Source organism: Arachis ipaensis, chromosome B3 (assembly GCF_059453495.1).
Source record: "Arachis ipaensis isolate K30076 ecotype BB chromosome B3, ASM5945349v1, whole genome shotgun sequence".
NCBI lineage: Eukaryota > Viridiplantae > Streptophyta > Magnoliopsida > Fabales > Fabaceae > Arachis > Arachis ipaensis.
This window is the reverse complement of record NC_142438.1, coordinates 16,126,825-16,141,924: the sequence shown is the minus strand read 5'-3', so window position 1 is coordinate 16,141,924 and position 15,100 is coordinate 16,126,825. Positions and strand designations below refer to the sequence as shown.

The 15,100-nt window shown below is 41.3% G+C and overlaps 1 protein-coding gene across 1 annotated transcript; it reads right to left on the bottom strand.

The window, feature by feature from the left end:
• Positions 1 to 11,831: 11,831 nt before the first annotated feature.
• On the bottom strand, positions 11,832 to 13,573 carry LOC148569913 (uncharacterized). Its single transcript, XM_088506720.1, has 2 exons — positions 12,667 to 13,573; positions 11,832 to 12,457 (listed from the first exon to the last, which is right to left on the bottom strand). The coding sequence occupies exons 1-2, from the start codon at positions 13,571 to 13,573 to the stop codon at positions 11,832 to 11,834; spliced, it is 1,533 nt and encodes a 510-aa protein (XP_088362846.1).
• Between the last annotated feature and the right edge of the window lie 1,527 nt (positions 13,574 to 15,100).

Here is a 15,100-nt window from a genome sequence, read left to right as displayed (position 1 = left end):
ATTTAGAATTTTTAAAATTAATATATATATAGGGATATTTTAGTTAATTATTTTTATAAAAAAATATTAATTTAGACCAATTTAAAATTTAATTTATTAATTTTTTGACTAAAATGATTTATTTTCGGTCTAATTTTAATAAAAATAATACAATTTAATTAATTATATGTGTTAAATTTTAATTATTAAAAAACATCTTTAAAAAAAATATTTTTAACATTTTTATCTAACTAGCTCATATATATATATATATATATATATATATATATATATATATATATATATATATATATATATATATATATATCTGTGTGGTCGGCCACCATGTCTTTAACCCACTTTCTTTTTTGGGATTGTGCGTATGTTTATCTTTTTGTCCCTAGGTTTCAAAGATTAAAGTGATGATCGAGGTTAGGTTTTGAATAATTGAATTCAAACAGAGGACTAAAACTAAGTTAGCAGTAGTTTTAGGACCGAAATTACCAAAGTGCCGAATTTCAATCATGATATATTGAAAAATAATTTTTTTTATGCCTAATTTTTTTCTTCACTTTTATATCTTCTTGATGTTTATGTTATGCAATTTGTTATCAGATGCTTTTTTTTTTTGTGATTAAAAATTTAAAACAACCAAATAAAAAGGAAAATAAAATTCTAAGAGACTAAGAAGACACATGACGATCTCTCTAAATACGCATCTCAAACTCATTTTAAGGCACTGGAAAAAAATGCAATTTCAACGTCGTTTTTGACATGATGTTCACTACTATGTTTGCATATCGCAGGATCAAGCGAAAATCAATACGTCACTTCCAAGTCATGATATCTCTGACTTTAAGCACCAAAGGATCTACACAACCGGTATTATCATGAGAATTGTTAACAAGAATGAAAGCCTTCAGACAATCCATTTTGTAAATCACATCTCTTTACCCCAAGTTCCAGACTAAAAGAAATTCCCTCTAAATAGCAAACAACTCTCCTTGAAGAATATTGTAGCTCTCTATTGTTTTCAAATAGTCTCGTCGTCAATTTTCGTTCAAGTCTCTGTTAACACAGAAAAAATCAATTTGATCCCCAGAAGCAGAGTAACTAGCATCACAATTGATCTTAAAAGTACCCATCAAATGAGGAACCCAAGAGCAACAAATCATATAAGGAATATAAACTCGTTGTAATTTGAAGACATTCCGAAACTCTTTCTCAAAGGCTTTGCCATTTTAAAAGGAGGTCAGGGCTCATGATAGTTAAAAATCTCATTGTTCCTAACTCTCTAAATTCACCACAGACCGGAAAAAAATTTAAAAAGATGCTCTTTGCTATAGGACAAGAACCAATTCATCAAATCCAGAGGATGACTAAAAATCTCTAGAGTCTGCCAAATAAACCGAGCTTTCGGACAATCCTGAATACAGTGAAAAACTGTTGCCTGGCAAGTCAAGCAATTGGAGCAACTATCTGTAGGTGAAAGGTCTCTCTTGAGACGAAAAACAACAGTGGATAGTGGCTCTAACAGACAAAGTCAAGCCAAGAATTTGATCTTTTTCGGAACAAACTGATGCCAAAGCCAAAGCCAATTCCCTCTCTCCTCCCATACAAACATCTTCACATAGAACCAGAAGTAGCCATTACAGGGATCATAAACCTTAGTCGTCCCACCAAATCAAATCCAGCCTACCACTGAACCCGCTTGCACATTCGGATTGTAGAAGAGAATACTTTCATGCAAAACCTGGTGAATCGAAGAATAACCTTCTCAAGGTGCTACTCCCCAACTGACCATAGATCTAAAATCTAGAGATCTGAATCAGAAATGTGAACATAATTAATCTCATTACATAGCTGTCCCTCTTTCCTCCATTTAGAGAACCGAAAATTCTAGTCTAAATCCCAATACACCAATCAAAACCATCCTTCAAAATATTCCAAATTTTACATAGACTTCTGCAAACATAAGATCCGTTATGCGTAGAACGGCTAAAAGTGTCACCCAGAGAAAAATGGTTTTTAGTTGCCAACAGTTGAACCCAAAGCTTGTGGGGATGATGGAAGAGTTGTCAAACTAACTTCCCAAGAAGAGAAACATTAGCACAAAATGGATTCCGTATTCCCAGACCACCAAACTTCTTTGGAGTGACCAACACCTTCCAGCTAGCAAGATTTAGTCCCTAACCATTGGCTTGACTTTTCTAGAGAAAATTTCTCATCATAGATGTTATAGAATTTATTATCCCTTTGGAAAAGAGAGACTTGCATGCGGTAAGTAGGAATAGTCGCCACAACCGAATTGATCAAACAGAGCCTTCCCGTCCTGTTGAGTAAACGCCCTTTTTAGCTGGCTAGCCGTCCTCGGATCTTATCTAGAACCTCATTAAAAGATACTCGAGTCAACCGAGAATGACTAAGACTAATCTCGAGGTATTTGCCCAAATTCTGGATGAAATGAATGGAGGACACCCTAGTAAAAAATTGTTTTAGTCACTGAAATATTATAGGAACACAACGCTTTAAACTTCTCCACATTAATCTTCATCCCAGAAGTTTTACAGAAGCTCTCCAATGCTGCCATAATATTTTGAACTTGTCATTTCTCCGCTTTATAGAAGAAAAGCAAATCATCGGCGACCATTAAATGGGAAATTCTCGAATCTCTCCAGAAACAGCAACCGGCTTCCACCTCCCCATAACAACTTGATGGTTAATCAAGCAGAACAGTCTCTCCATATACAACATGAAAAGATATGATGACGTAGAATCTTCTTACTGAAGACCCCGTCAAGGAGTAAAACTGTCTAATTTATCGCCATTTTAGAGAATAGACAAAGAGGATGAAGTGACATATCTCATAATCAGCTTGACTGTCGAAATAGAAAAATCGAATTTCATGAGGGTCTGCTTTAGAAACCTCCAACCAACTTTGTCATACGCTTTCTCTAAATCAATCTTAAATGCAGAGTTCCTTTCTTCGACTTAGTCATTTTCATGAAATGAAGAACCTCTTGCGTTATAATAATGTTGTCCAGTGCTCCCTTTCTAGGAATAAACCCCGTTGGAGAGGGTCCACAATATCCCTAAGCTAAGGCCAGAGTCTGTAGACTAGAACTTTAGTAATGACCTTGTAGACCACATTACAAAAACTAATAGGTTTAAATTTTTTCATCGATACTGGTGAATCCACCTTTGGAATTAGAACCAAAGAGTCTCCATCATCCTTAAATCAATAGTACCCCCAGAAAAAGCTTTCCTAACCATATTTCAAACATCCGAACTAATAATCTCCCAGTATTTTTTGAAGAAGTAAGCTTGGAAACTATCCGGACCCTGAGCCTTAAAGTATTTTTTTTCAAACCGGTGAAGCCTTTTCGCCACCTCAGTATTATTTTTCACCTTTCTGTACCAAGAAAACGTCTTCTAATAGTCTTCAAGTCAAACAGAGCACTATTCCCTAAAGAATTGGCAAACTGATCAGTACGTCTACTCGAAAAATGACAATCCTTAGTTTCATGAGAGAAAAAAACCTCATTAAAATCACCGAGGATAATCCAAGGCCCTTAAAAAGACGAAGACTGAGCTACCAGGTAACCCCAAAGAAGACATCTAGTATTATGTTGAGGACTACCATAGATACTACTACACTTCCAAACCACATTTTCAAGATGAACTTCGATTGTGACACACTGATCGCAAGCATTAATTAATTTGCAGCAAGTACCTTGCATTGAAGAAAAGAACCAGATACCACCCTTATGCCGAACTGCTTCTTCTATACCCAAAGGATAGTAACCGAGTCTTTACCAGAACAGTTTTAAATTGAAAGGGAGAATGGGTCTCAACCACAATTAAAAAAACAGGCCTAAATTTTCTAACAAGCTCCTTACAATTTATCCGGGCTAACTTATTAGAAACAGCTCTAATATTCTAAACTAAGATATTTAAACTATCCATTAAATAAAACTGATAAGAGAATATCAAGAAAAAGGTGAAATTAACTTGCACCACCAACCTCAGTAGAAGACTTGTCCCCTGGAACGGAACAACTCGGGCCTCCATGCACTACTGCTTTCTGCTTCATTGATGATGCATATTTATCCCGAGCCACAATCGACGAGATCAGTAACGGCACATCGCTCTCCGTACCTCCTTGCACCCCCTCCTTTTCAAACATTGATGCAACACCAAACTCTCGAGCCCCACTCACAGGAACCAGCGGCGGCGCTACTCTCTTCTCTGGCTGAATCACGGCTGGACCCTCAAGGACCAGAGCATCCCCCGCTGCGCTTCCAATCGGTGAGTTCTGCAAGGATGCCGGACGCGGGCGTTTCCTGATGGAGGGCCTTCTCGTCACTGGCGTATGGGTAGACAATGGTGCATGCTACTGGGTTGTCGCATGCCCGACCCAGACTTCCTGCTCCCTGGATCCTTGTGAAATCTGAGGTTTGGGCTGTTGGTAGCCACCCAACCCAGAACAGATTTGATTGAAACCTTGGGCCTTCATTGTTAAATTGTGGCCCAGTTTAAATTTTTCTTTCTTCAACACCTTATGCCAGCCCACTTCCTCCTCTCCACATACCTCCTTGCCATTGGTCCCGTTTTCATACACGGAATCATCTCTAGATTTTACACGCAAATTAGTGTTATTTTTTTCTTGCCTAAATTATCGGCCAGATCAACAGTTTTTGTTCCGCCTAAATTTTGAAGACAAGCGTTTTATGTCATTAAAATGTTAAAATTTTTATTCTTCCCTTTAATAAAAAATATATCTTTTTTTATTTGTCATAAGTGTTTTATAGATAAGTTTGGATAAACAATTTAATTAAATTCTTTTAAAAAAGATACTTAAAACATAAGAATTTATATTAAAAGTGGCTTATAGATAAATTATTTTGTAGTTAATGTTTTATTCACAAAAGTACTTATTTTAAAAAAAATGATAAAAAAATTATTATAGGAGAAGTCACTTTTTTTTTTCGTAAGCATTTTTAAATAATTTTTTAGCAAGTAATAAGTTAATTTTAAAAATTATACCAAACATTAATGCTATAACTTTTCATAAATTAAAAGTTAAAAAATTACTTATAAACCTATTTAAACTGGCTTATAAAATCACCTCTTAACAAAATATTTATTTTATTATTCTTAAATTTCAAGTATAGTTTTCATGTTAATATTTAACTCTTAATTTTCATTCTTGAATTTAATTTAATCAAAAAGCATATTAGTCATTGAATATATTCGTGCCTTAATCTAATTTTCAAAGTTTCGATTTGCTTAATTTAATTCTTTAACTTAGCATTTGTGGTTCACGTTAGTCTCTGGTCTTAATTTTGTCATAAAATTATTAACAGCGTATTTAAATGAACTGACAACTACCCCATTAGACTTTCTAATGGCTATGTAAAGTGACAATTAAAAATTATTTTTGCCTTAGTTTGCTCCCAATAAAACATTAAAATCCTAATCATAATTTCACTGAAGAATTTTAAAGATTTCTTAGTGAAACAAATAAAGATAAATAGTTTCTATTACCACATCAGATAGTTGTTAGAATATCTAATGTAATAGTTGTCAATCTAACATGAGCTACGGATGTTAAGTTGGAGGATTAAATTGAGTAAATTAAAACTTTGAGGACCAAATTAAGACGCTAGTATAATTTTAAAGACCAATTTAAAGATTAACACCATTAAAATTAGTGTTTATAAACATTTAAATTCTTGGTGTTTTAATATTATTAATGTAAATAAATTTTTGAAGATCATGTAAAAGATAGGTAAAAAATAATTTTATTTAAAACTAAGGCCAGTTTGGATAAACTTCTTAAATAAGCTCGTTTGAAAAAGGCGCCTAGAATATCAGGCCTTTTATTAATAACAGCTTATAAATAAATTATTTTGTTTTTGAATTTTTAGTTATATAAGTACTTACTTTAAAGTTGTAGCGTTTAGATAAAAGACTCAAAAAATACAATTTTTTGTTATATAAAGAGAATGAATATTAAAATAACAATGATAACAAATATTTTTTAATATTGAATGTTAATTTTACATAATTTCATCACTGAGATTTTATACCACAATGTTAAATAATACAAATTTAATAATAAAAGTAAAGTGGTAGAACGGTAAAAAAATTTCTGGAAAGAACATATGCAACAGATGCTTCATATGGAACATTGTGTGAAAATGGTGGTGGAAGAAAAATACTTCTAGTAGATGAAATCTTGCGTAAAAATAGTGGTGAGGAGCCAATATTTCTAGCAGAAACAGAAAATATTTTTCGCAGCCAAGAATGAATTAGCACCAATGGTCTCTTTTATTTTGAAGTCAAATTTTTTTAATGGGAGTGATAAAATAACTTTTGCGAAGGAAGAAGTCATATTTTTCTACTTCTTCAAAAGCTCTCAATTAACTTTTCGAGAAGTTAAAAACATTTCTAAAAAATAATACCAAACACTCGTAATATAACTATTCCAAGGGTTACCTGAAACTAAATTACCTTTGGGTTTATATGTGAGGCCCAAATCCTTAATAGAGCGGATTTCGACTTAGCTGACGTCCAATAGCCGTCGTCCGAGTTGTTTGTGAGAAGGTGGGAGGTGGTACCTGCAAAATACTCCGATGCTTAAGTCAGCAAAGGTCTTAGCATGTTTTAGGATATTGGAACTTAAGTATACCTGAAGAGTATCGGTGTATTTATAGAGGATGAGCCAATAACCACCGTTGGAGTAGTTCCACTTCTGGTGGTGGATAACGGTTCCTTTATCTTAGGGTTGTTGAGATCCCTCCTCTAGAAGTGGGTGAGAGATATTAGTGGTTAGTTATAACTCCTTTGGGAGTGAAGGGATTACCATGCAGCGCTTCAGTCTGACCTGTGAAGAGGTCGGTTACGGCAGCTGTGATTTGGACTTTCTCTGCTTTTGGACTTGACTTATATTTTGGGCCAGGTATGAACAATAACTTTTCACAATCCAAAAGTTAAAAAAAAAAGTAACTTTTGCTACTTTCTAAACAGGCTCTAAATCTTTTAGAGTGTACTAATTAAAGTATGAGTAATTACCCAAATCAGTCAAGGATTTTAAAAGGGACATTTTAATCTCTAAGAAAAATTAATACACAGATCAATCTCCAAGGTTTTACTTCTGCAAACAAATCAGTCCCCAATTTATTTTTTGCAGAGTAATTACCCAAGTCAGTCCCAAAAATTTTAAAAGCGGACATTTTAGTTCCTAAAAAAATTAATACACAGATCAATTCCCAACATTTTTTTCTGTTAGACATAATAGTCTCCGTCTGTTTTACTTTTACTATATGTCAACCTTTATTATTATTAACTTAGCTTTGTGTATGTGGACGATGATACTAGCATATTAATACACTATTTTCATTAGAAACAAGTAAGGTAAATAATAATGCTTTAAAATCTAAATTAAAATATTTTGTTAATACAAATATATTTTTTAAAATAAGACATCTTTTGATTATGTTAAATACAAAAATACCAAATGGTTTCAACCTTGAATTTTTTGTAGCATAATTTCTAATAATTTTTTTTTTATTATTATTATTATTATTATTATTATTATTATTATTATTATTATTATTATTGAGTGACTATATATATATATAAATTTAATGAATAAATTTATTATTATTTTTGTCCAAAAAACATAAAAAATTATGGTATAGTATTATTATGTAATTAATAATAATGATAATAACAATTTTATTTTACTTTTTTTTATGAAAAACTGTTATGTTTGACAGAAAAAATGTTAAAATTAATCTGTATATTAATTTTTTTGGAGACTAAAATATTTGCTTTTAAAATTCTTGGAGATTAAATAATTACTCTACTAAAAAATGAACTGAAAACTGATTTGTTTATTAGAATAAAACTTTAAAGATAATTTTGTATATTAGTCTAGTTAAAACATCTAAAACCTTTTTCCCAAGGAATGAGTTAAATGCACATGTTATGCCGATAATGGTAGTCATTGACGATGAAGTCAAATTATGAACGGAGGCTTTCAGATTATAGAGCTAGCTAGAGGAGACGTGTGAAACTTGCTAGAGATGAGTAAATGAAAGACACTTTGTTTGCATCCTTCAATTTATGTGTCTCTAACAGAGAAATAGTTAGGGTTTCAGCCAAGATGCCATAATAACTTGGAAACATGGTTATCCTTTTTGGACTAAGCTCTTCAAAGTGAGGCTCAATTTTATCGTTATAGAAGTCTTGTATGTGATGTGTCTGGTTATGAATTCGTGGGGTGCTAGACAAATATGTGGGACAGTTTTTTGTGAGTGACAGGGGGTAGAATTCGAACCGTGTGAGTTCTTTGTTTAAAAAAATTGCTGAACAAATCGGAGGGTCCGATTTGGAAGGTGAAAAAATTTGAATTTCGAAACAAGTAAATCGGACCGTCCGTGTTGTATATTGTTCGGTAGGTCGGCTACCGGACGGTTCGGATCGAGATCCGGGATGTTGGTAGGGATTCGTCAGGTCGTGGACTGCCGATCGGAGGATGCGAGGTCACGATGTCCCGTGTTCCTTGAGGAGAGGGGGGTGTCACTTGCAAAGACACTCCGACGCTCTTGTCAGTAATGTGCTGGCGGAAGAGGTAGTATGATGTGTGACGTACCTTGGGGGGAGAGCCAGTCTTCCCCTTATATACATGTCAGTGGTGGGCCCCCCATGGGGATAGGCCCATGTTCTGAAGGATGCCGTCCCCATAGCTGCGTGCGAGCCGTACAGGACGCGTGTCCGGGTCGGTTGCAGGATGCGTGGCCGGACCGGGTGGAGCTCGGGTCGGATCGACCCGCGGGATCCTGGGCCAGGCCGTAACAGTGCCCCCGACGCGCCAGTGATGGTCGTGAGGGCTATTGGTGGCGCGTGATGTTCTCGTTTCGTGTGTTGTCGTTGAATCGGCTGGCCGTGGGGTAGACGCATCTCTTGTGCGCGTGTCTTTTGGTTTGCTGAGGCGTCCGTTTGTCGCTTCGTTATTCGCGCTGGGCATTAAATGCTCATAATGAGTTGAAAAATCCCGTGCGCAAAGACCATTTTGCCCCTGCCTCTTTTCGCGCTCCTTGTGGTGGTTTTTAAACAGTTTCTTTCTCTTTTCCTCCTACTCTTGCTATTTTCACCTTCCTCTCTCCCTGATATCCAAAATTTCTTGTTCGAGCGCCCTCGTGCCTCTTTTTTGCTCTCAAGTTCCTGCAACCAATTCAGGTAATTCTTGGTTCCTATTCTCTTGTGTTTACACTATGTTTTACTACTGCATAGTTGCTGTTTGTGATTGTTGCATGCTTGGTTTACTTTTGCCGAATGACTTTCCAATGGTGGGGTAGGCGAATTAAGGGAGGGGTACCATTCCTGGGTAGGTTTTTAGGTGGTTTGCGTGATAGGCGTAGCTTTTAACCGTATTTGGCCATGATTTGAGTTTGAAAAGGTGTAGTTTCTGGGTTTTTATGGGCTCCCGACCTCGTAGACTGACGGAGTGGTACCCCGTTGTAGGTATGCCTCGCATTGTCTCCCGGGCTTCTGCATCTGGCGCGGCCTACGACCCGTATGCCTGGGTAACTTCCAACATAAAGGATTCGCCCAACCAGATGGATCTGGCGGAGTTGACCGAGTTCCGGCAAGCCGGTTACTTGTGTGGGGGAACAGACGAGGAGGCCAACTATGAGGCCGCTGTTCCTGCCCCCAACGAGCGTATTTATGAGATCAATTTCCACTCTCCTCGTGTCCCCGATTGGATTTGGTTCTACAAATCCATGTTCACTCAAGTCGGCGTTCGGATACCGCTTTCTGACTTCCAAATGGCGCTCCTTAACCGGATATCCGTCTCCCCCTCACAGCTCCATCCAAACAGCTGGGCCTCAATCCGCTGTTTCGAATTGGTTTCGAATACCTCGAGCTACCGGTGTCGGTGGACGTCTTCCTCTTCTTCTTCAATCTTACTAATCCTTCCAAACAAGGGAAAGCTAGGAAAAGGTTCCTTTCTTTCCGATCTGCCCAGGGTAGGAGAATATTCGGCCTCTTCGAGGACTCCTACCATGGGTTTAAAGATAAGTTCTTCAAAGTCCGCCCCGTCAAATGTCGCCACCCCTTTTGGTTGTCGTTAGAGGGGGAGCGCCTTATCCCAACTTATTGGAGTTTTGGGGCGGGGTCGAACTCTTTCATTAAGGTGACGTATAAAAGGTTGTCGCCCGTAGATAAGCAAATAGCCGATGTACTTTTTGCTATTTTTGAGAAGAACCCCGTGAACCCCCATCTCCTCATGGGTGAACGGGAGGTCGCCAGGAGCTATATCCGTGAGTTGTCTTGTTTGTTTGCCTTCACTTGTTTATTATTGTTTTCTTTACCCGATCTAACGACTAATGCGTCTGTTGTTTGCTGTAGTGGAAATGTCTGCCACCGTGACCGGACTTGAGAATTTGATGAAGACCTTTTTTGAAGCGAGCGACGACGAGAATGCCGAAGAAAAGGATGCCGGGAGGTCGGAGGGTCCTTCTGGGGAGAAGGATAATCAGGCTGTGCCTTCTCCCCACGATACCGGCGTGTTGGAGAAACAGACTGCAGGGGCCCCGGCTTCCCCTATTCGTGAAGAGGTGCCCGTTGAAGGGCATGCGTCCTTTACCCCCCAGCCGGACAGTGACGTGGAGCTCATCCATACTCCCAAGAGGCGGAGGATGTCTTCCAGCCCGGAAGGGGCCCTCACTATGATGGAAAGGAACTTCGATGTTACCAAATTTATTGACTCGCAGCTGATACCCGGGACCGAGGAGCATTTTCATGGGACTGATCTGTCCGGGCAGGCGAGGTGGATGTACCGGACCTTGCTTCGTGGAGCCGTGATAGCTCGAAAGGCTGAATTCGAGTTGTCGGGAATGGAGGCACTCCGGAGGAAGCTCGAGTCGTCTGTCAAAGCGAACAATGACTTCAAGGTCCAAGATGAACTGCTCCAGGGCCAGCTGTCCGAGATGGGGGGAAAGCTCAGTGCTTCCGAGGAGAAAGCGTCGTCCGTTGCGGAGAAGTTAAAAGCGTCCGATGAGACTGTGGCCCGGCTGTTCGAGCGTGAGATGACCTTGGAGGGTCAGCTGAATGCCGCTCAGGGTCGGGTCGCCGCTTTGGAAAAAGAGCGGGAACGGGCCGTCTCAGAGGCGAAAACCGCTAAAGCTGAAGCTGCAGAGCTTAAGAAGAAACTCAAAGTGACCAAGGAGCAAGGGAAGAACGCGATCTCCATGACCGAAGAGGCCCTGAAGGCTCAGCTAAAGATCGCAGCTCCTGATTTTGACACGTCGGCAATTGGCGTTTTCAAGATTATCCAGGACGGAAAGATTGTTGACATGCCGAGGAAGTGAGATCTTGTAACTTTGGATATTTTGTTACGCATTTACTGAACAACTTATTGCTCGTTTTTTGTTTTGACTCTTTATAAATTATGCTTGTTCGGTCGTTTGGCCGGGTTGCCGTTTACTATATTTGTTGCCGTTATTTCTCTCGGGGTGGGCTCACGCCCGTTTTCCCGTTTTATGTTTGTTATGGCTTGGATCGCCGTGGTCGTGTTGTCGCCGTCATTGGCTTTGGTCGTAAGGAAGATGGCCTCCGAGGTGATCAGTCCCGGTCTGCCGTTTCAAGGTGCGCTCGTGCGCGGCACGCGTAGGGAAGTGGTAGACAAGTACGAAAATTTTTGACAAGGAGGAGTTAATCGTTAGCTAGGCAAATTAATCAATACGGCGAGTATTTTATAAAATAAAAAGGTAAATTATCATGCGAACAGAGCAAGTATTTACTATCTGTTTAGGTTCTCCGGTCGCTAAGTCGTCTGGTCATGAGTAGAACCTTCTTAGGTTACCCGCATTCCATGTTCTAGGTATTTCCTTGCCGTCGAGTCTTTCGAGCTTGTAGGCACCTTTTCCGAGCACCTCTTTAATCCTGTAGGGGCCTTCCCAATTTGCTGCCAGCTTCCCTTCTCCCGGGGTCGGCACGCCGACATCGTTGCGTCGTAGGACGAGGTCTCTTTCCTCGAAATCTCTTCTGAGGACTTTAGCGTTGTATCGCAGGGCTATTCTTTGTTTTAACGCCGTTTCTGATAAGTGAGCCATCTCCCTTGTCTCCTCCACCAGGTCCTTTTCCACCGCTTCGCTCACCCCTGCGAGCAGTAGCCGGGGGCTTGGCTCGCCGATTTTGACGGGTATCACCGCGTCGACCCCATATGTTAGGCGGAAAGGGGTTCCCCCGTGGCGCTTTGCTCGGTTGTTCGGTAGGACCATAGGACAGAAGCGAGCTCGTCGGCCCATGCTCCTTTCTTGTTGTCTAGGCGCTTCTTTAATCCAAGTAGGATGACTTTGTTTGCGGCTTCCACTTGCCCATTCGTCTGGGGATGCTCTATCGAGGAGAACCTCTGTTTTATCCCCAGGCCAGCGAGGAATTCCGTGAACTTCTTGTCCGTGAACTGTGTCCCATTATCCGAGATGACGACCTCTGGGATACCGAAACGGGTTATCACCTGCCTCCACATGAACTTCCGGCAGTTGGAGGACGATATTGTGGCCAGTGGTTCAGCCTCTACCCATTTGGTGTAGTAATCAATGGCGACAATGAGGTATTTGACTTGCCCTGGGCCGACCGGGAAAGGTCCCAGGAGGTCAACTCCCCATTGACCGAAAGGTCGAGTGGTCGTTAGTGAACTCAGCTCGGAGCCCGGTGCCTTGTGGAAGTTGGCGTTTTGTTGACACTTTATGCACCTTTTGACAAATTCCTTTGAGTCTTTCATCATTGTCGGCCAATAGTACCCGGCTCGGATGAGCTTCCTGGCTAGGGCTTTGCCCCCGATGTGGTGCCCGCAACACCCCTCGTGGACTTCTCTAAGTACATAGTCCGTTTGGTCGGGGTGTAAACATTTCAATAGGGGCTGGCTGAGTCCCTTTTTGAACAGTTGTCCTTGTATGATCGCATATCTGGCCGCCTCCCTTCTCAAAGTTTTGGCTGCTTTCTCATCGTCAGGTAACTTGCCGAGTTCCAGGAAGTTCATGATGGGGTCCAACCACGAGGGGCTTGACTCCGTCAGATGGAGAGCGACCGTTGGCTCCTTCACCATGCCCTGGATGAGAGACCGGTTACTCGTTTCCAGTTTTGTGCTCGCTAGTTTGGACAAGAGGTCCGCCCGTGTGTTCCTTTCTCTTGGGACGTGTTGGATCGTGACCTCTTGGAACTGACTCGTCATTTCTTTAACCTTTTCCAGGTATTTTTTCAGGAGGGGGTTCCGGGCTTGGTAGCTTCCGTTTACTTGGGAGGTGACGACCTGTGAGTCGCTGCATACTTCGACCTTCGTTGCCCCGACTTCACGGGCTAGTATTAGTCCGCTTAAGAGAGCTTCATATTCCGCTTGATTGTTCGACTCAGGGAACTCGAACTTGGTTGATTGCTCGTAGATGACTCCTGCCGGGCTTTCTAAGATGACCCCTGCTCCCCCGGACGTTTGATTGGAGGCCCCGTCCACGTGGAGCTTCCACCGTGTGCCCTTTTCCTCAGGGGGATCGCCCGTTACCTCAACCAAGAAGTCGGCCATTGCCTGGGCTTTGATTGCGTGCCGGGGCTCATACTGCAAGTCCTATTGGGAGAGTTCGATGGACCAAGTCATCATCCTACCAGCCAAATCAGATTTTTGTAGTACTTGGCGAATTGCCTGGTCCGTTCTCACGACTATACGGTGACCCTGGAAGTATTGCCTTAACCTTCAGGAGGAGGTTAGAAGTGTCAAAGCCAGCTTTTCTAGTTTGCTATACCTCAGCTTGGCTCCTTGTAGAGCCCTATTCACGAAGTAGACCGGCTGCTGAGTTTTCCCTTTTTCTCTTACGAGCACTGCTGCAAGCGCTTCCTCTGTTACTGCCAGGTAGAGGTAGAGTGATTCTCCGGCCTTGGGCTTCCCGAGTACCGGGGGCGCTGCTAAAATCTCCTTGAAGTGGTTGAATGCCTCCTCGCACGCCGGGGTCCATTCGAATACTATTCCCTTTTTCATCAGATTGAAGAAGGGCAGGGCTTTTGCTGCCGATGCACCGAGGAAACGGGATAACGCCGTCAGTCTCCCCACCAATCGTTGGACATCTTTGATATAACCCGGGCTCTTCATCTGGAGAATCTCTTGGCATTTCTCGGGGTTGGCTTCCACCCCTCTTTGGGTGATCATGAATCCCAGGAACTTTCCTGCCTCCATGGCAAAGGCGCATTTGAGCGGGTTAAGCCTCATGCCGTGTTGCCGGAGGGACGCAAGTACGCCTCCCAGGTCACTCAGGAGATCGTCTGGCCTTGTGGTTTTTGCGAGGATGTCGTCCACGTAGACTTCCACTGTCTTGCCTATAAGCTCACTGAATACTTTGTTCATCAGTCTCTGATATGTGGCGCCAGCATTTTTCAGACCAAATGGCATTACTTTGTAGCAATAGGTCCCTCCTGGCGTTATGAACGCCGTTTTTTCCTCGTCGGGTCGGTGCATCGGTATCTGGTTATACCCAGAATAGGCGTCCATGAAGCTCAGATACCGGTATCCCGCGGCTGCGTCGACGAGCACGTCAATGTTGGGAAGGGGGTAGCAGTCCTTAGGACATGCCTTATTGAGGTCGGAGTAGTCTACACACATTCTCCACCTCCCATTGTGTTTCTTCACCAAAACTACGTTCGACAGACAGGTCGAGTAGTCCAGTTTCCGGATGAACCCCGCTTCAAGGAGGCTGGCCGCCTGTCTGGCCACCTCCTCTGCCCGTTCCTGTGACATCTTTCTCTTCCTCTGGGCCACTGGCTTGGCTTCTGGTTTGACGGCCAGATGGTGTGACATGAGCTGAGGATCTATCCCTGGCATGTCGGCTGACATCCAAGCGAAGAGATCGGCATTGGCTCTAATCATCTCCATCAGAGGCTCCTTTAATTCATGGGGAAGGTTTCTATTTATGAACGTGAATTTCTCGTCCCCATCACCAACCCTAAATTTTTCCAAATCCCCTTCTGGTTCAGGTCTGGGATTATCTTCTATCCTGGCGTCCAGGTCGGCGAGGAAAACTCCTGAAGCTTCTTTGGACTTTTTCCTGAGAGAGAGGCTGGC

What these genes read in the sequence shown, in the direction of transcription:
- LOC148569913 (XM_088506720.1), bottom strand. Translation starts at nt 13,573, where the DNA reads ATGGCCGACTTCTTGGTTGAGGTAACGGGCGATCCCCCTGAGGAAAAG. An exon ending in AACGACCACTCGACCTTTCG is followed by an intron (nt 12,458 to 12,666) that starts GTCAATGGGGAG and finishes AATGGGACACAG; the next exon opens with TTCACGGACAAGAAGTTCAC.